Here is a 23,196-nt window from a genome sequence, read left to right as displayed (position 1 = left end):
TTCTCACTTTCTACTGGTCTTATAGCTAATTTTGTTAATGAAGAGTCTCTGCCTTTGCAAATTAGCAAACTAATTAATGTAACTGATTCTGATAAAACATTTTGTTAATACTATCTAGCTTAATCCTTTAAAAAGCAAGAACAAAATTCATAAAAACTGAATCTATTATTCCTAAAATGTATGTGATTGTGGTAATAGGGTAAAGTAAAATATTACTAGGTCTGGTGTCTCTTTTTGACACCAACAAATTCTCTAATTCTCCAACACTAACTGGGTATCCAACAATTAAATTCAGCCTGACACTAACTACCCAGAGTGTAGCGCAGACACCACAGGTTAAAGGCTCAGTCCCACAAGACTGCACCCTCTTCAGACACCAGACACAAACTGGGTACTAAGGCTACCCGCACTTCTACCTGGCCAACTATTAATTTGGGAAGTCTGTCAAAGAAAAGCCAGAACTAGACAGTGGCTAAAATGGACAGATTTTAATAGCTAGACAGATTTTAATCAGGAATTATTACAATAAGGAAAAAAAAGAGATCTCAGTATAGAACTGGGCCCAGTTATGACTGCAGGATGGACAAGTGGGGATTCGTAGACAGGAAGCACGGTGGAGAGTCAGTGGATGAGAAGTTACTAAGAGGAAACATCAGGGGTAAGGGGAATGTCTGGATAGACTGACCTAACAAGATTCTTAGTGAAAGCAGAGAAGGATGATCAGGTATCACTTGGGGATGGTGGAAGGATGAAGACTTTGATCAGATACTGAGGGTGATCAGATATGGAGGGTGGGGGTTCTGTCTCAACTGACTTAGCAGGGTTCTTGCTGCAACTGGACTCTTAAGGACAAGGCCCAGGCAAAAAAGGGCTCAGAGAAGCCTGTCCAGAGTTTGGTCAAGGAGACAGTTTTTGTCAGTTCCTGCAAACCCTCCTTAGGTTTAATAATTCACTAGAACAACTCACAGAACTCAGGAAAGTATCTGACTTACTAATACCAGTCTATTATAAAAGATACAACTCAAGAACAGCCAAATGAAAGAGATACATAGGGCAAGGTGTGGGGGTTGTGGAGCCTCCGTGCCCTCTCCTGGCAGGCCACCCACCCAGCACGTTGAAGTGCTCACCAACTCAGAAACTCCCCAAACCCTAGGGGTTTTATGGAGGCTGCATTACATAGGTATGATTGATGAAATCACTGGCCACTAGTGATTAACTCAGTCTTCAGTCCCGCTCCTCACCCCTGAGGTCTAGGAGTGGGACCGAAAGTTCACACTATCCTGTTACATGATTGGTTCCTCTGACTGCCAGCCCCCATCCTGAAACCATCTAGGTCACCTCATTAGCATAAACTCAGGTTTGGTTGAAAGTATAAAATAACAGAAGATAATCCTATCACTCAGGAAATTCCAAAGGTTTTAGGACCTCTGTGCCAACAACTGGAAACAAAGACCAAATATATACTTTATTATATCACACCATGACAGACATGGGAGGAGAGAGGCAAAGGAGAAGTAATTTAGAAGAAAGTTCTAGTCCTGTATAGAACTGATGGGGTTTAGTACATGCTACTGTAAAATACAGCACCCTAGCATTTGAGAAAACAGCAGAAGTAGAAAGGTCTCCCTGACCTTCTCCTAGCCATTCTCCCCTAAAGCAAGTCATAAAACCTAGGAAAGATTTTCTGATCTTCCTGCAAAGCAGGTCATAAGACCCTCATGCAAGAGACCCTCCTGTGAGAGGTGCCTTCCCTGTATCCAGAAGAAAGGAGCCCAAGACACAGAGATGCCAATAAGAATCTGAACAAACAAGCCTTGCTAAGTTCTCCCCAGTTTATACCAATAGATCAAACCCTTCTGTCCTCCAATCATATTTTCCCATGACTGTCCACTCTTCATCAAGCCTAGCATAAAAAATATACAGATTTACCTGTTTCTTTGGGTCTTATGTGATACATTCATATAATGGCATATTATTGGGCAAAAGAAGTGAAGTACTGATAATGCCACAACATGGATGAATCTTGAAAATATTGTGCTAAATGAAAGAAGCCAATCACAAAGGCCACATAGTTTTATAAAGTCCCTTTATAAAAAATGTCTAGAATGGACAGTTCAATAGAGATAGTGGTCGTCAAGTTCTGGGGGGAAGAGAAATAAGGAATGACTGCTAATGGGTATGGGGTTATTCTTGGGATGCTGAAAATGTACTCAGATTAGATAGTGGTGATGGTTGCACAACTCTGTTAATATACTAAAAACCATTAAATTGTACACTTTTATGGTATGTAAATTATATCTCACCAAATCTGTTATTTAAGAAAAAAAACGAAGTGCTCAAAGACAGGACAGAAGTGTTCAAACACAGGATGCCAATTATTTGTGTGGGTACTGTAGAAAGAATTCTTTCTACTGATTGTATAATAAGGTCCAAATATTTGATGATTATTTACAATTTTAACAGAGCTAAATGCCTTTGACTTAAAATGGATGAAAGAGATCAGTAGCTCTTTATATTAAGACAATTAGTCCTTAAATCTAAAGAAAATTAAAAGTAAACCTTATTAACTTCAGCAAAACCAAAAGCCCCTCTTAAAAAAGTCTAAGACAAAAAGTCAAAAAACTTTAACAAAATATTCATTTATTCCTCTACGTTAGTGAGAAACGGGGTTTGAGGTGATATTAAAAACAGAGTATGAGAAGAAGAGCGTTGTGACCACAATTCAGCCTATATAATATTAAAGCAAAGGCATCTCATTTTAAATATACTTAGAGATTTCCTTTACTAATCAGGACCTAATTTACTTAGTCTTTTCACATGATCAAATGTCAATTTCCTATCATAATTATCAATGACCTACTATAATGCTAGTTAAGAATTATGTCATAAATACCTAGCTATATTATTAGTATAAATATAAATTTATATTTTAAATAAATAAATTCATTTGAATATAAATTTATATTTATGCTAATATAAAGGTAAAGCATCAATTTATACTAATAGTATTAATACTTTATGGTATTATAGAAAACACTACCATTGTATCTAAATGAAATACAATAGCTAACATTCATTTTTGTGTGGGAAAATATGTATATCCATATTCCATATATTTAAGGTAAAAAATCTAATAAGCCCATGTTCAATTTAACACTTCTTCTCTTCAAAGCTGCTAGGAACAGTTTTAAATTACTCATAGATGAGATTTTTGTCAACTTGTGATATTTACCCCATTTTCCTAGATTTAAAGTATACCTATATCCAACCCCAAAAGAAAGCCCATCTTTCACAAGCATTTTTAAGTAAACATTCAATTCAATAGTCTAATGATACCTTTTGTTCCACCTTCAAAAACTGTGCCAGTTCTTCTACAGTTAGGTGATCTTTCTTGTCACTGTAGCTCAGGAGCAACAAATAAAGGTCTCGTCTCAAAGACATCATTTTGTAAAAAACACAAAACTCTTCAAATGTCAAAGTTCCCTGATTCTCATCTGTGTCGGCTTCCTGGAAAGGGCATAGAAAGAACAAGGCAATAAGAGAGTTTAAAATAGGAAATTCCGTATTGGAAAATAAGATTTACTACTACAAAAAGGCTAGTACACAAATCACAAGTGGTGAACACACGTGCTCTTCAAGCACACATATAAACATATAACATTATATAACATATGACATTAAAAAAATTAACTACATATAACATTATATAACATATAACATTATAAAAATTAACTACATATTAGGCCACAAAGAAAGTTTCAACAAATTTTTTAAAATCAACCTTATATAAACCAATTTCTCTGACCACAGTAAATTTATAAATAAACAAAGAAAGCTAAAAAAAAAAAACCTGTAGAAACAATATCATACAATTCTAAATAGGAAAAACATACATAGAAGTAAACAAATAACACTACATGTTAAAACTTGTATGATAAAGTTAAAGTAGTAATTAGAAAGAAACTTGAAGTTTTAAATGTATTAGAAAGCAAAGTAGATTTAGGACAGAATTTAATAACTCTAAAAGCTAGAAAAAAAATTAAGCCAAAGGGAATAGAAGGAAATAAATTACAAATAAAACCAGAAAGCAATAAAACAGAAAACAGATATAAGACAAAGGTGAGCAAGAAAACCAAAGGCTGATTTTTGAAGAAACTAATTAAAAAGAGAAATCTTGAACAAGACTAATCGAGAACGAAAGAGAGAAGATACGTTTAACACATGATGAAAATACCAGTCTCTTATCAGTTTCTGAACTGTAATCCAATCATATGTAATTTTTAGCTATAAAAGAATCTTCTTAATTCTTCAAGGGTAGACCTGATGCTCTTACCGCCATCAGCATCATTGGTACCTCCCTGCTTTCCCTCCATAGAAAAGTCTGAGTAATCCATCTGGATTAATTTCTAGTTGAAATTACTTGTTTCTAGCAATTACTGAGCAAGAATCTTTTACCATGTACCTGATTGACTGAATTTGTCATAAAACCATAAAACTATTTGAAATACATAATGAACAAATGACCCATTTACATCATCTTCTTCATTCTAAATAAACACAGTTATAACCAAACAAAAGCTGATAGGGAATGAATGGCATTTTGAAATGCATAGATTTTGTGGAGTATAATCAGGTAAGCAGTGTTAAACATAGCTTTGAAAGTCAAAGTGCTCAGTAAATTTTTTTTTTTACAAAAACTTTGCTAACTTTGTCAATTATGAGCAAACACTGACCAATATTTAAACCTTATGTAGTTTCTATGTGAGGTTGATCACTGTTGCCTCTCATTTTAAAGATAGAGGCAGATTGGACTGGAATATCAGCACTTTCAGCGTGTGAGGCTCTTAGAGAGTCTCTGCATCCTAAGAAGCTGGGTCGAATGTCCAAACTCTTGCCATAACTTTGTTTCAAAATATCTAATCCTGGACACAGAAATGAAACATTTTTCAAGACTTCCATATAAATGGCTAATACAGTTAAGAAGAGTAAAACTCTGAGTTTTTTTATACCTCAAAAGATTACTTTAAAAAAAAATCAGTTGAATGTTCTACTGCAACAAAAAGTAAAGAAAAGGAAAAGAAAACTCTAGGGAAGCTTTAATGTCTTTACCAGCAATACAGTCAAAAGAAAGAACGTTCCTAAAATAATATTAAGAACTTTAGTCCTACCACTCTCACCATGAGCATTTACAGAACTCTGCTAGACACAAAGTCCACGATGGACGGATATTTAGGCAGCAGGTACAACTACTTATCCAGTCACTTCTGGCTTGATAAGTTTTGAAATTTAAGGTCAAAAAAAGAAGCTCGTAATGTTTTCTTAAAACTTGTCTAAAGGATTTACTTTGAACCCATAGGCCATTTGACATAAATATTTCCTGAATTACCCTCTAAAATACTAGGTGCATTAGAGATAAACAGATGTCTGAATGAGGAAAAAATAGAAGTAAAAATAGTTCAATAGCTTGTGTTACTTCCTTATCTTCCAAAAGTACCCCCCAAATCATATTTTTATAGGTACAGACTTTGCCCTCCTCTTTAAGCTTGGCCTCTCACGTATAATCAGCAGCTACCTCTTCAGTACTGTGAACAGCTCCCATGTGAAGCAACAGATGGGAGCTGGGGCTCACAAGAAGGCAAAGAGGAGATGACAGAGGGAATGCCAGAGGGAACATGGCAAACCTTTCCGTATAGTTTAAAGATAATCCACGCTATTTGTGACAACTCATTTCCCCTCCAAAGTCTCTCACTCCATCTCTGAGGTTCCCTATATAGCTATCTCATTCCTTCCTCCTCTTTCCCGTCTCTCATGTTCTCCAGTGCAATGGGACCCAGTTCCCCGCAATGCAAACCATTTCCAACCACGAACAGGACAATCCTAAGGGTTCACAGAACGGAGCCAGCTTCTGCCTTCCATCCATTGTTGCTACTCATACCCCAGGCTGTTTCTATTCTTACCATGTCTAAGAACAAGTGGTTAGAAAACAAAGGAAGCACAAAGCATTAAACATCATATTGCCCTTCTATGCTTATTTTTAAATGTGCAAAGTACCACCCACCTAGTCACTTACAATAGAAAATCATTGCAAAATATGGAGTATGCATATGACTTATTTCCAAATAAGAGCCTTTTATAAATTCATATTCTACTAATTTCTAATAGTCTAACATCTTTACCCAGACTTAAACTTAATAGAGCTCACTTCCGCATCTTAGACTGAAAACTAAATATAATCCAAGCTGGATGCCACAGAATAGGTTTGGGCCCAAGGACTTCCTTCAATGACTTATCAACAGGGAAAGAACATTTCATTTAACACCTGCAAGCAGTTGAATGAACTTCTGGAGAGCTCCCTGAACGGTAGGAGTAATTAGCACTTCTAAGCCTCATTCATGGACCGTAAATCTTAAACTCAGAAACAAAATAGACATCTCTTGAGGTCCTAGACAAGTGCTATTTTTTATCATGTCTCTTAGTCTTTATTCTGATCCTCACAATGGCCCTGTGAGGTAGGTAGACGAAATATTATTGCCCTCTCTCAAAGGGACTTGATCAGGTTTACTCAATTACATAAGTGTCATAAAAAGTGCCTATAGTTACTCTCAGAAAACAGTAACAATAACAAAAATACATTTTAAGAAGTGAAATTTTGGATATGTTAATTTATGAAATTTTCTTTCTTTGATGAAACAAACCGCCTCTCTTTAGGCCAAACTTAATGTATAAATAAGTCAATGTGTATTAAAATGATTATCAGCATATTATGGAGCTTTTAGGTTCTGACTAGAGACATAATGCGTACACAGGAAGGCTTCCCAAATAACTCTTCCTTTTCAAAAAACAAAAAAACCCACCTCCTTCCCTGCCCCTCCAGCCATGACCTCAGACAACCACTAATCTGTTCTCCATTTCCATAATTTAGATATTTCAAGATGTCATATAAGTGGAATCATCAGTATGTAAAATATTGGGATTGGCTTTTTTCACTTAGCGTAATTCTATGGAGATTCACACAGATTGTTGCATGAAATCGATGTAGTACGTTCTTTTTTACTGCTAAGTAGTATTTTATGGTATGCATGTACCACAGGTGGTTTAACCATTCATCCTTTGAAAATACCTGGGTTGTTTCCAGTATTTGTCTATCATGAATAAAGCTGCTATAAACACCTGTGTACAAAAACAATGCCTCTCTTCATTAAAGAAAAATAAAACAGTACAAAGCATGTAACACTAGCTTCCAATGAAACAAAATAACCTTTTAATATGCCTAAATACATCAATAACCTCTGTATATTTTATATAAGGCCAACGCAATTGTGAAAACTTACCTGAAACATTTGTCTGACTTTTCTTCGGGGCAGATTAACATTTAGTTTATGCATCAATTGGTGTATCTCTTCAATATTCAATAAGCCATCACCATTTTTATCAGCTTCCTCAAAGGTCTGCTTCACCCACATGCAGAAAGGTTAAAGAAAATACTTGTGTTTTCATCAAAATAAAAACTGATCTCTCACAGAATACTCACAAGGATATGTGTCAGTAACACAGAACTTGCAATTCTTTTGAGAAGGCCCTGCAACCCACAGGTTCTGATAAGCTACTAGTAGTGACAACAAAAAAAAAACTAGGAAGGTGGTGGGGAGGCCATGTACAGGTGGTTCCCTCCACTGTGATATGAGAGTCAGCCATATTATTTTGAGAGATTCTTTAATTTAAATATTATTTAATCTTATCCAAATTAAATATTAAATCTATTATTAAAAAAAGGCTATACTTTATCAATTATAAGAGAAAAAAACTATATTGCTGGTTCTAATTCTACTCTAGCAAGCAAACAACACCTTAATTCATATCTTCATTAACAAACTCCATAAAAGTAAAATATTTCTATGTGACTTTATATATTATCCCTTTTTATTTCTCGTTTCCTGACCAGCTTTTCTCAGTTATGCTGCCATGTTCATAACACAAATCTTGTGTCCTTCACAAGATTCTCACTTACAAAGTTAGAGTTCTTGGCCAGGTGTGGTGGCTCACGCCTGCAATCCTAGCACTCTGGGAGGCTGAGGTGGGTGGATTGCTCGAGGTCAGGAGTTCGAGACCAGCCTGAGCAAGAGCGAGACCCCGTCCCTACTAAAAATAGAAAGAAATTATATGGACAGCTAAAAATATATATAGAAAAATTAGCGAGGCATGGTGGTATATGCCTGTAGTCCCAGCTACTCAGGAGGCTGAGGCAGGAGGATTGCTTGAGTCCAGGAGTTTGAGGTTGCTGTGAGCTAGGCTAATGCCACGGCACTCTAGCCCAGGAAACAAAGTGAGACTCTGTCTCAAATAAAATAAAATAAAAATAAATAAATAAATAAATAAAGTTAGAGTTCTTCATTTGTGAGCATGTAGATGTCATGTACCAGGAACAGCCCAGCATTGTAGCTCTCAAACACTTTCTGCTAAAGAATCTCTTTATGATGAAACCCAAAATATAGCAGATTTAGACCTTATCTTCTCCTATGCCTGTTCACCTAGTATCTTTTTACCTTCACAATACCCCACGGTATATGATCTTTTCAATTCTCTTTTCTCAGTCCCACTGCTACATCTAGAAAATTAGACCCTCTAGTTCAATCTCATCATTGTTCAGATAACCATGTAAAATGAAATGAGAGGGAGAAATTTGTAAGAATTAGTAAGAAAATCAGGTCTCAGCACCAGGTCTCTTGCATCCTAGTCTAGCATTCTTTTCTCCCACACACGAGGCCTGTCTCTGTACTACGTTCGTCTTCTTATTACTAGCTTTGATGGTCTCCACCTAACAGAACAGGCCCAGACTTCTATATTGTGGGAAGTTATATGAAGTAAAAGCCTGATATGCTAGGGGCTACCCTCTAAGCTCAGGTATGAAACTAGGTGATTGAGAATATGAAGCTGAGTTTAGATGTAAAATATTTACATCATGTGAACTGAAAATTGTAAAGATGCTCAGTGGGATGAGTTTTGGGTAGTTTTATGTAATGGGAATGCAGAATAAATGGTAATAAGTAGATGAATTGAAAATTCCCAGTTAACTTTTAGCAAAGGATTTTTTTAATGGATGATTCGTAAGTGTTGAGGGGTAGGTTACAGAAGGCAGGAATTGCGTGTATACTTAGAAAACCAGATTGAGCTTCAAAGTGTGAAGAGTAATGAAGATGAAAAGAATAAGGTGATGGGAAGAAAACAGACAATCAAAGTAAGGGAAAAGCACAGGTTTAAAGCCAAGACATGGGAGAATGAGGGCAAATCAGAGGAGAGCAGCAATGGACAATATTTGCTTATCAAACAGGTGACATCAACCGAGAGATTTTCCTTTTAAATCAAAATATTAATTAACCTCCAGTGGTAACACAGCATACTTCCACTTCTGAGGTGATTCAAATTATGACTGTACCTTGGAAAGCAAAAGCCACCAGAAAGGTAAGTCTTACTCCTTCTAAAGTTAAATAGAGGTGGTTTTCTGACTGTTAATACCTAGCTTCACATTTTGTTCCCTTTAGATTTTAAAATAATCAGCCCAGCTCTTTCAATTTCAATTTTTCCTCATAAACCTCATTCAGCACCTCATTATACAGACACCTAGAAGTTAAAGGGACAATCAGACCTAGGGGAAAAATAACTGAAGAATCAAAAGGGTGAAAGATTTGGGCCAATTACTAACAAGTACCTGAATCTCATTTTTTAGTTTTCTGGGCGCACAGCACCCACGTGGTGAGCTCCATTTCTTCTGCCTGTGGACACTGCTCTGTGCCCCACAAAGGACTTGGCTAGCGTTCAAAGAAGTGGTGAAATGAGTCCAATGACAGCAATATTTTCATCCTTTCATTCTTTAATTCTTTACCAAAGCCTCTCAAAGACTTCTCCAAAGAAAAGACAGTGACAGCCAAGCCATAAGTTTGCGTATACTCTGCAGATGCAAACCCCTTGGGATGGGCCTGTGTCAGCAGGGTCTTTAGTGCAAACACGTAACTGGCCCTGACAACTGGATTAGGAGACATGGGACTGGTAAGGCAGAAATAGAGGTGGAATCAAACCTAGAAGTATACACCAGTCCTAATTCTACCACTAACCTTGGCCTGTGACAGTGGGTCACTTATATCACCTCTTGGAGCCTTTGTTTCTTCATTTACAATGTCAGGGAGCATGACTTTTAAACTTGAAATCTCTTCTAAGATTCTATGAAGGGAAAAACCATTCTTTCCAGTAATGGTACTCACAGTATACAATTACAGGGAAAAGTATTCTGACATCTTAAAGCTGTTCTTCATAATTTAGATGAGTGCCCAGTAAAGCCCTGAATTAACAATTCAGAGCCACATACATAATAATTCTAAGAAAAGAAACAGTCATTCCAGAGAGACAATCTGAGAGAGTCAAACTGAATGAAAACTAATGGTCTAGTATTTTCTATCAAGAAACTATAGAAGAATAGAAAGCATTAAATGGTATTGCCTAGTGCAGGACTGGGCAAACTTTTCTGTAAAGGGCCTGACAGTAAATATTTTAAGCTTTGCAGGCCATTTGCCCTTGGTTATAACTACTCTGCACTACAGACAACACATAAGTGAAAGAGCACGGTTGTGTTCCAATATAATTTTATTTACGGACAGTGAAATCTGAACTTCAGATAATTTTCACATGTCACAAAATGTTATTCTTTTGATTTTTTTTTCCAACCACTTAAAACTAATTCTTAGCTCAGGAGCCCATAAAAAATAGATGACAGGCCATATTTACCCTGCAGTTTGAAGGAAAGGAATAAGATTTTAATTTACAACATAAATAAGGGACTGCCTAAAGTCTGCTAGGTTATAATTTCCCTCATGGGTTTAAGAGATAAAGTGGGGAAAACATGAAGGAGAGCGGTCTGAGGGAGAAAAATGCCCAGCCTCGGTGGCAGAAGCATCATTTGTACATGATGGGGCCACCGAGATTTCAGACTTTATCTGAAAGGATAGGATTAGGATAAGATTATCGGAAAGGAAAAGATTTGCCACTCTTCACTGCTCTTTAGCAATAGCAACAGTAGATGTTAGTAAACAGTATGATTTATAAGGTGCTTACTATGTGCTGGGCAGTGTTCCAAGGACTCTGTGTTTATCAACTTGTTTGATCTTCACATGCCTCTGTAGGATGGGCGCTATCATTATCATCATCGCCACGTTACAGATAAAAGACTCTGAGGCGAAAGAGTTTAAGTGATTCAACCAAACTACACAGTACATGTACATCACAGTCCTTACCTGTGATGCTGTATTTCTCCTAACAGGTCTGAGTACTACATCTGCCTCCACTCAACATGGCCATACTGCAGAAATAATCTACACTTTAGGCTGGATGGATTTTCTCATACAACCATTTAAGATTCATTATTTTCATTATTCATTCACAGTTGAAATTTTCAGTTATAAATGAAATCTAATAATCAATATTCCCAAATCTGTTCTCCTCAATTAATGTAATTAAATGTATGTCCAATCAAGAATGTTATTCTGTTAAGATATTATCCAAAACTCTATCAAATTCTGACAAATCTGTATGAGAATGAATCCCTGACTCAACATAACTTTCCCTATTTTTTAATTCAGCCTCCTCCTTACTAACTATTCATTAATTTATTCTTTCTTTTTTTAACCCTTCACTGATTCAAAAAATCAACTGGTTCTACATTTCATATAAAATTGTTCCTCTTTGCAGTTCTGCAGTACATTTGCATTCCATTATTTTGTGGAAAGCATATTTTCAGAATATGAATCTCTCAGAATATGAAAACTTTCAAGCACCAATAAACAAAAAAATCAAGTCCAAAAAATTACTGATCAACAAAGCAAAAAGAGGCCTCTGCAATGTGTGCCCATCTCTCTCTGGTCTCTTTCAAGGATTAGGAGAGAGACTTATATAATGATTAAAGGTTCTAGAATATTGTAAATGAATCCTACTTAACTGGGTAAGGACAGCAGTTTCTGGAACTGATTTTTCACCCCTATAGCCATTGCCCTCCCTTCTTCCTTGCTAAAACAACCTCAATTTTGCTCAGGTATCCAAAAGTCATGTATTTTAATGGTGAGTGAGAACAGGAGGCAGAGAGGTAAAGCTTGGCTCAAATACAGTTTTCCCCAAAGTACAGTCCTGGGGTCCCTGTTAACATGAGGTCCCTCCCTTTCCAACTGCATATCTGTGTGAGGCTGGATTTTCTTCACATATTTCAACCAAACAACACCTCACAACAGAATGCAGAAGCAGACACCAAAATCCATGTGTTCTATTAAGTCAGACATTAAGGAGACTTGTAAAACAGCGAAGCAAATACTGCTCTTCTAATTTGTTTTGCTTTGAAAAATATAGCTATTTTTCAAAAATGTGTTAACATGTTATAAAGTTTATTTTGATTTTAAATGAATTAACAATTTTTTAAATTCTCATATTTAATCTCTAATATGATAAATACCAACAGATTGACTCCACATAAACAAAAGCTCTTTGGAATTTTCAGTGTTTAAGAGTGAAAAAAATGGTTCTGAGATCAAAGTCTAATCACGTCAGTTAATGTCTCTTGCAAGAGATTGGTTTAGGAATGGGCCTGCAATAGTAATTCTGGCCAATGGTAAGAGGTCATCTCTTGGGGGACCTTCTGAGAAGTTTTTCTTTTCTCTTCAGCAAAAGATTTGCCAGAAGGAACTTTGCTACCTCTGGGCAGGGCTATGTTTAGAGCTACCGCCTGAAGTTGCTGCAACCTCTTTGACCAAAGGGCAGCCAGCTGTAGGGCCAAGCCAGGAAGCTGAGAATGGCAGAACCTGGGTCTCTCATGACATCACTGAACCACTGAAATTAACTTGGCCCTGGAATTATCCCATCTCTGATCTCTCGTTTATGAGAAAATGAATATTTATGAGAAAATGAATAGTGCCTTGCTTAAGGCACTATTAAAATAGTTTCTGCCACTTGCACCACAAAGCATTCTTACTGATTCAACATTTTTGCTTGTTTGTTTTTTAGTAAATGTTAAAGAGTTAAAAACCAAACTAACAGATTAAAGCACAGAAAGTCGTTCTTGTGTTTGTTTTTGCTCATTTATGAATCCCAGTTGGCTTTATCAGCATACTGTGAATATTGATGAAAACATCATGGCTCATCGACTCAGATTTTCACACTGTCAAGGTCCTTTCAGGGGCTGAATGTTTCCATCCTGCTCCAACAATACCTTGTGTGAGGGATTATGGCTAGAGCAGCACAAATTGATCATCACCTCCTGGAAAAAATTAGGGCATATGTCCCAATGACAGCAAGGAAGTAGTACTGCTCCCTACATATATATGGGGCATCTGTATTTTAAGGCCATTCCAAATGTGAAGAAGGAAACCAAATCAGTCAACTAGCCTAACACCCTCACTTTGCAGATAAGGAAATTGAGGCCAGAAAGGCCTTGCTACGTGCCCAGCTTGATCCCACCAGAAAGAATGCCATCAGACCAAGCACGTTAATTGTTTATCCTGTCAGCACTGCAGGACCACAAGAATGGGTGTAAGCAAGAATGAGACTCAGATTCCAGTTTCTCAAGCAATTTAGAGAGGGCAAATGTTATTAGGTAAAAAATTATTTCCCCTTGAGTATCAGTCAGTTCAGTTTCCAAACTGTAAGTTAAAAAGAGAGACAGAAAAAGCAGGAAGAAGCTTAGTGGCTGGTATGTATTTGGAACTCAAAAAGTATTTGTTATACTGACTTTATAACAAAGTGGATTTTCTCTGATTCAAATCAGCACTTTCCCAGTTACAGTTAATGAGTACTCCTACAACAAAAAAGGCAATGCTATTTCATGGGTACCTCATCTCTCTTAGGAAATTTCAGACTGCATTTGAAGATCTCTCAGGTTGTGGAGCTAGATTCAGTCTCTTTAGAAGAATTCTGCTCCTGAGTTCATATAAACTTAAGTTTCTGTATGTTTTATATGTTTATTTACTTGGGGTGAAAGTGAGGAGGGGAGAGAAGTGTGCTAGGGGTGAAGAAAGACACAGGAAGCAAAATTATGGTAAAAAACAAAGCATAGTCATTCTCATTTCACACATACACACACACACACACACACACACACACACACAGCTCAAAATAAAGTTCTAGGAAGGATATTGGTCATGGGTCCTCTGCCTTTTGGCAAGGGAATCTTCATCACTGATGCCAGCCATCAGGTACTTGAGGCCTGTGATCCAGGTGCGGGCCTCCTCAGGGTTGGAGGTGATGAGGTCCAGGGACTCCATGTGGTTGCCATGGTAGATGGTGAAGCAGCAGCTGGGGTCAAAGTTCCCCTCAGCTTGTCTGTGGAATATTTCAGACTGCCGGCCCTCGGTGACTTTGTAAATGGAATCGATAAGTACTGTGAGGGAAGCGAGATACACAGTTATACGGCAGGCGAGACATTTACTTCCATGGATTAAGAAATGAGAAAAGCAAAATCATTTCAAATATAAAAAATATGAAAAAAAATCATTATCTGCAAGTTGTGGTTTTAGGTGTAAATGTGAAACACAAGTCCTCTCACTTCCTGCTAGAAACCTTCTCCACATAACACTTTACCTGCCTGTGCAGTCTTGACAATGTCCTCCCGAGGCAATGATTCAGGATGTGCTGAAATTTATACTAAAAAGATAGATTTGCCCATTAGGGCAAGAAGGCTGGTAGAAAAGGTGACTGCCGAATATGTCAAATTTATAGTTTACATACTTATGGAGGGAAAAACATACAAAGACCTAGAGCCAACTATGGTGTTTTGCAACATCCATGAGGAGCTAGAAAATTGAAAGGAAAATAATTTACTGGCAACCAAATAGCCCAACTAAATAAGACTGGCCCTCCTAGAGAGAAAGCTCTGGGGCTATGATGATGAAGGCAGAGCAGAGCTGGGAGACGCGGAGAGGACAAGATAACGGCTGAGGGGAGGTGGGGCAATACAGGAACATAAGGCCCACTTCGGGGACGCTGCACAGGCTGTTTATTCTGGACCGGAAAACTCAGAGAGAAAATAATGGGAGATAAAGCTGGAAAGGCAGACCAAGGCTAGACTGTGGAGTGGCTGGAATAACAGACAGAGGTTAGTATTATTTAGGTAGTGGAGCAACACTGAGAGTTTGAATCAGAGCAACACTGGCAAGAAGGATAATTTTAGACTAAAATATTATTTTGCTTGCTTATTTTTAAGCATGAATCAGAAGTGTTGCCTATACTATTCATTGCCCATATACGCTATCTACTTCTCATTTCTACCTTATTGGCAGGATCCCAATTTTCTTCTGGTATCTGCTCATTCCGCACATGACTCACAGGGAAGTGGGGCTGCCAGGTCTTCAGCCTTTCGACTCTGGTATTTGCATCAGTGGCCCCCCAAGTTCGCAGGCCTCTGATCTTGGACTGAGAGTTATAGCCCCGGCTACTTGGGTTCTCAGGCCTTTGTACTCAGACTGAGCTACACCACCAGCTCCTCTGGTTCCCCAGCTTGCAGACGGCCATCGTGGGACTTCTTGACTTCCATAGTCATGTGAGTCAATTTCCCTAAGAAATTCCCTCTCATATTTCTACTATCTACTATCTATACATCCTATTTTGTTTCTCTGGGGAAGCCTGACTAATACAGTGTGGGAGAAAGAAGTTTTAACTAGGAGTCAGATCAAAACTATTTTATTTGATATCATTAAAACCGTGTTGTTAATTCATTAATCACTTAACTGTGGTGCAAAATATGGCAATACACTTTAAAGCTCATTGGATTTATGATGTCTGTCATCTTTTATAGGAAAATAAAAGGTCTCAGGCTACAAAACCATGTATCCCAACTTAAAAAAAGAAAACCCATCATGTCTTCAACCCAAGGGAAATACTAGCATTTACAGCATTCATGGAAAAGAATACTTTTATGGCATTAAATTCCCCAAAGATGGTCATCACTTATTCTGTCTCTCAATATCCAAGATCAGCTAACCCAAAAACATGCAAAAATTTGAAAGTTCCACAGATCTGAAGCTTCCACAGAGCCTATCCAGTTTAATCCTTGTGTGACTGTGTCAAGCCAAGCAAAGAATTCAAAGGTTTATTTTACTTTTTGCCTTCTCGCTCTTCCTGGAGGGCCGCCATCGGAGGCGTGTTCGGTGCTCATCCAGGTAAAAGAGCCGCACGAGCCCTTTGGTCCCACGCTTCAGTTTGATCATCTGTGTCCCGGACTGCATTACACTCATGCATCTTTCAACTGCAAAAGAGATTAGAGCACATTAGCTATCACGCAATGCACGTGCATGCAAGTGTCCAGGCCTTAGACTCAAATAAAACCTCTGATTCATCCCCAAAGACTCCAAGGACCAGAAGACAAATTTGGTAGAGGTAATCTGAAAAGAAAGTTAAGGAACCGATTCATCAGGCTAAAGCCAATAAGAAGCCCTACTGACAGAAATAAAATTCTACTTCCAGGTAAATAATGCGTTACAGTTTCACTGGGCTATCTTTTGTTCTATTTTTTTGGTATGAAACGGATGACCATTTGATACTTTGATTTATGTTTTTAAAGAAAGTTCTTAGACATGTTAAATCTTGTGAGTTTTTATATAGCTAGTTGCAAAAGCATCTTATAACAATGTTTTAAAATGCAATCAACAGAAAAACAAGATTGGCAAAATGACAATTGTTGAAGTTGGATTATGGTTACATGTAGGTTCGTATTACATATTTGTATACATTTGAAAATAGCTAAATAAATATCATTTCTTAAAATGTCATCAGAAAAAAATCAGATTTTCACAATTGAACATAAAACACTTGATGATGCATTAAACTGCTAAGATTTTCCATCTAGAGGAATAATTTGGCAACCAAATTCAGGTAATATCCAAAATCACTTATGTTCTACGTTAAAGCTGTCATTTAAATCCACTCTGCTTTGAGATGAACCTGGCTGGAAGTAAGCAACTGTTGTTTTTGCCTGTTTCCCTTGTTTGGTAGCAGTGTCCCTACTTTTCCTTTAGAAATACTACTCTCCCATTTCATATGCTTTGGTGTCAATCACCCCAACTAAGGAATAAGCACCTGAATTATGCTTAGAGCAAATGTGACTCCCTCCCAAGGAACACGAATCCTGAGCAGAGCAGATCATTAAATGAAAACAGAACTGGGCCATTTCAACAGCTGAGATGCTCCTGGTTCTCCACCCCAAGATGCAACAGTTGTCACAATTCTTATTCTTCCTGAGACTGACAAATGATTCCATTTTCCCCTTGATTTTGGAAGTTATACAATACCCTTCCACATACTCTTTTTTCATTATATCAGCCAGAAATGGCTTTTGTTTCACAAAGATCACTGACTTATACACAGGCACACAAATAACCGTTAAATCATTCAAAATATCTAGCTTTGAGTACCTACCTTATTAAAAAGCAGTATGCTATTAGAAATAACAGATAAAAGAAACACAATAAACATTTCAACATTAGACTTCAGCTTTTTTGGCTACATGCTTTGTCTTTACTAGGAAAGATAATGTCTTCCAACAGTTTAACATTGTATGCATAGGGTACCCCTTTTTTTGTTGACACCTTGAGTACCACTGGACATAGGATACCCATTATAGTTAACTTCAATATAACTACCTTCACAGTCTACTCCATGAAGAGCCATTCTTTCCCCCAAAGAAATCAAGGAGGAATTGCATAAAATTAAGCATAGTTGCAGAATTTGATACTGCAAGGAAGGTGAAGTATAGGTTGCCTTTACTCATTTTATCTGACACATCAAATAACCAAGTAATAAAAATATTGCTTAAGAAAACAAACATACAAACTTAAAACGTTTAAAGTACAAAACAAAATGTGAGATTTGGTTTCACACAACATAGTAAATTCACCCATCACTGAGCACCATTCTTTTAGGCAATTAAATCTATAGATTTGAATTCTCAACAGCCACATTGAATATTTTATACCAGTAATTAGAGGATGAACAGAAGATAGAGTTATCACTGTATCAAAGCAAAACCATCAAGTCAAATCAACTAAGCCACAACTCTCGGAGAAACCTATTAGAACTTCACTGACCCCTGACAGAAGGTCACATCAATAAACAAACAGATGTTTACAGAGCAACTCCTTGTTCCAGGCACAGGGCTATGTCATGAGGTAAAGCAAAGAACAAGGATACTTTGTCTTTGTCCTTAAAGGGTTTAAATTAAAATTTAAATGGTAGCTATTTGTTATGGACTGAATGTTTATTGCCCCAAAATTCACTGGTGAAGTCCTAACCCCCAATGTGATGGTATTTGGAGGTGGGGCCTTTGGGAGGTGATTAGGTTTAGATGAAGTCCAGAGAGTGGGGTCCCCCTAATGGGATATGTTGTACCCCCCCCACTTCTCTCTCTCTCTCTCTATCATGTGAGAATATAGCAAGAAGGCAGCCATCTGCAAGCCAAGAAAAGAGCCCTCATCAGGAACTGAATAGGTTGGCACCTTAAGATCTTGGATTTTACAGCCTCCAGCACTGTGAGAAATAAATGTCTATTATTTAAGCCACCCAATTTATGGTATTTTGTTATAGCAACCTGAGCTAAGATACTATTATAGTTTTATTATTATTGAAATCTTTAAAAATAAATGCCAAGACACAAGTAAAGACAGAAATAATATGAGAGGCCATAGAAAAGGAGAATACAGTAGGCTGGAATGTGGAGAAATGTAGTAATAAGAGAGCATCAATGAAGACTTGGGGACAGGAAAAGGTAAGAGTAGAGTATGATCAAAGAAAAAGGAAAGATGAGCCTCAATCTTTGGAAGAGTGACTCAAAAGGGAAATAACAGGATTTGTGCTTCCATGGGCCAGATAAGACTAGGCTATGGGGGGCTGGGTATGCTGGTGTAATAAGATTGTAATGCATTGGCAATGAGAGATTCACTAGATATATCTAAGCAAATGATTTGTACGTTTACCAATGAATTTTGGGGCAATAAACATTCAGTCCATAACAAATAGCTACCATTTATAGTATTTAGGATGTGCCAGGCACTGTTTTCAGTACTGTACATGAATTAATTCATTCAATCTTCACCATAATTCAAGAAGTAAATAATATTACTATGCCCACTTTATAGATAAGGAAATGGAGGTATAGAGAGGTTAAATAACTTGCCCAAGTCATACAGCTGGCAAGTGGCAGATATGGAATTCTAGCCCAGGGTAGATCTGGACTGTGCTCTTAATTGCCATTAAACGTCTTTCTACATGTTTAATTCTCTTAAAATTTAAACTCTATAAGGACAAAGTATACTTGTTCTTTGCTTCACCTCATGACATAGCCCTGTGCCTAGAACAAGGAGTTGCTCTGTAAACATCTGTTTGTTTATTGATGTGATATATCAGTATTTGCTAGATATATCTAAGCAAATGATTGGCTGGATAAAGACATAATTCAGGAAGATGTCTCTTTGGGATGAGACAATAAAATAAACTGTTTACATCTGAGTGGAGAACTGAGTTAACTGCACCATCAGAGACCTAACAGCAAGGCCTGCCTCTGTATCTGACACACCATCCGCTACTTTGTTCACATGCTCTTTCTTTCCCCTTCCCTTTACCTCTTCCAGCTCCTTTTCCTTTCCCTAAAAAGGAACTGCTATGGCTGTAATAGCTCAACATTTTGACAGGAAAAGCACAGTGATTAAAAGTGGAATCAGTTACTAGAGCTAAATACCACGTACCACTTAGCCAGCATCAGCCCAAAAGAACCCAAATATTTTAGAAGGTGGAATTCAATCCTTCAGGGACCGAGTCTGTTTACACACTGTATTAAATATTCATGATCTCCACACTTATCCCACTGACTCAACCATGGGTATCCCATGGGCTAAGATGCCAACATCAGCCATTGCAGTGGACAAGCATGTATGATTACAATATATAATATTTGGCAGGGTCAGGGTCTGAAACAATTTGCTGCTTAAATTGTTTAGGTAGCTACTTTATGCTTTCTCACCGATTGCTCCCTATCACATAGAAAATCCATTTGATTAGAATTAAAGTGAAAAATCAAGTCTAATGAAATCTTGACAGTCATCTAACCCACTTCTTCCCCAAACCTGATAGTAGACAATCTGTTGTAGTTATAAAGTAACTAGAGAAGTGCCCTCAAGCATTCTTTGCAACTCATTCCAGTGGATAAAAGTCACCAATGATGGAGACAAAATATTCTTCCAGTCTCATCTAATCACTTATGTCTCAGCATAAGCCAATTTCTTCATGTTCTTCCTCCAGTAGAAATGGTTAACAGCAGTAAAAATCATTCTCCATCCATGCCAATTGGTAGATTCCACAAAAGAGAGTAAGAATGGCTTTACCGCAGGTAAACAAGGGAAGTGTTCCAGTGGATTAGAAAAACCTCAACACACACATTTCCAGTGCTGAAGGTTCTCTGAGAAAAGTTTGCAAATGCAGGTTACAAATTCACGGGAGCAGCCATTATGTGCACAATCCCTGATTCTGCATTATCCTTTATGGTAGCCTTAATATTTCTAGAAAACAAGTTTATTTGAATACAATACAGCAACATACAAGAATATTAAGGGAGAAACATCTACCAGCTCAACACATAATACAAATATTGTTTTTGTCTGTTATGCTCCAGACCTTCACATGTACACAAATTCATTGCACCACTTGAAATCATGATAGTTAAGCCATTTGGCACTCTGCTTTTTTCATCTGTGTTATAATGGCTTTCCGTGTTTCCACACAGTCTTAATAATTATCATTTTAATGGCTGCCTAACAGAGCAGCATAAATATTTAAAGAGCAGAACAGATGAGTCGAAGAAGACTATATTCCTAACTTTATTACATAATTAGAGTTTTAAAACTCTTAACGGAATCTCATTTGTAAAATGAAAGGCATAATAATGTGGTCTACAGAGTCCTTTAGAACTCAACTCTTTAAAAGGATTAAATCAATCCTTGCTGCCACAATAAGTTAAAATAAGTAATTTTTTAGGTGCTACAAGTTCACTAAATCCCTCAAACAGAAAATGCTGTAAAAAACACACCCTTATGATTTGAAGTAATGCAATTGAAACTATATATATCACAAGGGGAAAGATTCACAAGATTTCCACTAAGTATATATTAAACTCTATGAGATATGAGAGGGTTCAATTCTTCAAGCCTTACTTGGTTTTTTTGTTTGTTTGCTTGTTTGTTTGTTTTTTGTTTTATTCTTTAACTCATGAAGTAAAACAGCATCTTCAAGCCATATTTGAATCAGAGATAATCACTTTCTGTTAGGGATGTCATACATACCAACTGATGCTCCTTTTTTAGAACAGCTTTAATTGAGGCATAATTTATGTGCAATAAAATTCACCTGTTTCAAGTATATGCTTCAGTGATTTTAGCATATTTACAGAGTGGTGTCACAGTCTAATGACAGGACATTTCCATCATCACACACGCCCATTTGCAGCCACAGTCCTGGACAACCACTAACCTACTTTTTGTCTCAGTAGATGGGCCTTTCCTGGATTGTTCAGATAAAAGAAATCATACAATATGCAGTCTTTGTGCCTGGCTTCTTCCACTTAGCATAATGTTTTTTGTTTCTTGTCTTCTGTTCCTTCCTCCACCTCCCCCACATCACATTAAACTCTTCTGCTGGCACTTGGGGTAAAAATGATCCTGAATAGGAGACTGGTTGAATAAAATAATACATACGTCCACATAATTGAGTACTATCTAAGTGTAAAAGATAATGAGGAAGAAATCTACAAAATGATATGGGGTAATTTCCAGGAGATATTAGTAAAGCAAAGTATAAATAAGCATATATAGTATCCTTGCTTTTGTATAAGAAAAGGATGGGAATTTTTTAAATACACAAATATCTGCTTATCATTACAAAAAGAAACACAAGAAGGATAAACCAGAAAACGATGCAGCTCATTACATATAAGGGTGAGAGAGAATCGAACAGAAAGGATAAGAAAGGGAATGGCAACTCCCTTTTTATCCTGCCTATTTAAAATTAAATCAAAAAGAATGGAAAGAGGAACAAAAAACAGAAAGTAATACAGTCGTGCATCACTTAATGATGGAATACATTCTGAGAAATGTGTTGTTAGGTGAGGCATCGTAGAGCGCATTTACACAAACCTAGATGGGATAGCCTACTGCATACCTAAGCTACATGGTATGTCTTATTGCTCCTAGGCTGCAAACCTATACAGCATGTTATTGTGTTGAATACTGTAAGCAATTGAAACACAATGGTATTTGTGTATCTAAACATTTCTAAATATGGAAAAAATACAGCAATGGTAAGTATTTGCATATGTAAACACATCTAAACACAGAAAAGGTACAGTAAAAATATGGTATCGTGGGACCACTATTGTATATGTGGGCTGCAGTTGCTCAAAATGTCATTATGCAATGCCTGACTGTGGGTGTATGTATGCATGTTTGTGTGTGTATATATACAGAAAGTAATTTATACATACATGTATACATATTTGTGTATGTGTATTTACATGTTCATGTGTAGGTATGTGTATATATACCTGCATATATTTCCTAGCTCTGTCCTTTGAAAGGACCAAGAAGCAAGACCATCTCTTGTAGTAATCAGCACACTTGGTGCCCTGATCATTCTCTGCTCCAAAGGTCACCTTGAGACAGATTTTTCACATACAAGGGAATGACCACGCCCAAGTTAAGGTCCTACAGGAATATCATTTGCACCCTATTGTGAACACGTCTATTCTGGGACGCTCCTCACTAGACTATGCGTCAGCGTGCGCACGCGCACACACATCCAGGTCCTTCGCAAGGGAATCTTTTCAACAAAAAGGTGCATGAGAAATGTGTGCCAGCTTTCACAGATTAGGGTGAATCTGGATAACTGAAAGAGATTAGCTTCTGAAAACAATTTCATTTCTATGTGGAAAAAGTCCCAAATGATGCAGGTAATGTTTCTCAAAAAAGAAGGAAAGGGAGATTTCCTAAAACCATGAGAGCAAAAATAAAGGATATGTTTGTTTAATTCTCAGCACAAACCGAACACCTATTTTGGGACTTGGCCTACACATAGTGGGTGCGGAGAGATCTAGTTTGTGGGCACTGCAGCTGGACCATGGTGTCTGTCCACAGT

The 23,196-nt window shown here is 37.2% G+C and overlaps 1 protein-coding gene across 2 annotated transcripts in view; it reads right to left on the bottom strand.

The window, feature by feature from the left end:
• Positions 1–23,196, bottom strand: part of PLCH1 (phospholipase C eta 1) — a 184,161-nt gene that overhangs the window by 80,796 nt on the left and 80,169 nt on the right. For both annotated transcript variants that reach the window (XM_069473063.1, XM_069473064.1), the window contains exons 2-5: positions 16,124–16,270; positions 14,164–14,407; positions 7,332–7,461; positions 3,337–3,507 (exon numbers count right to left, since the gene is read on the bottom strand). In XM_069473063.1, the coding sequence (XP_069329164.1) occupies positions 3,337–3,507; positions 7,332–7,461; positions 14,164–14,407; positions 16,124–16,270 (692 nt within the window). The remainder of the gene's footprint in view (positions 1–3,336; positions 3,508–7,331; positions 7,462–14,163; positions 14,408–16,123; positions 16,271–23,196) is intronic.

This window comes from Eulemur rufifrons, chromosome 7 (genome assembly GCF_041146395.1).
Source record: "Eulemur rufifrons isolate Redbay chromosome 7, OSU_ERuf_1, whole genome shotgun sequence".
NCBI lineage: Eukaryota > Metazoa > Chordata > Mammalia > Primates > Lemuridae > Eulemur > Eulemur rufifrons.
The sequence above is the reverse complement of the archived record's forward strand: the minus strand, read 5'-3'. Positions and strand labels throughout refer to the sequence as shown.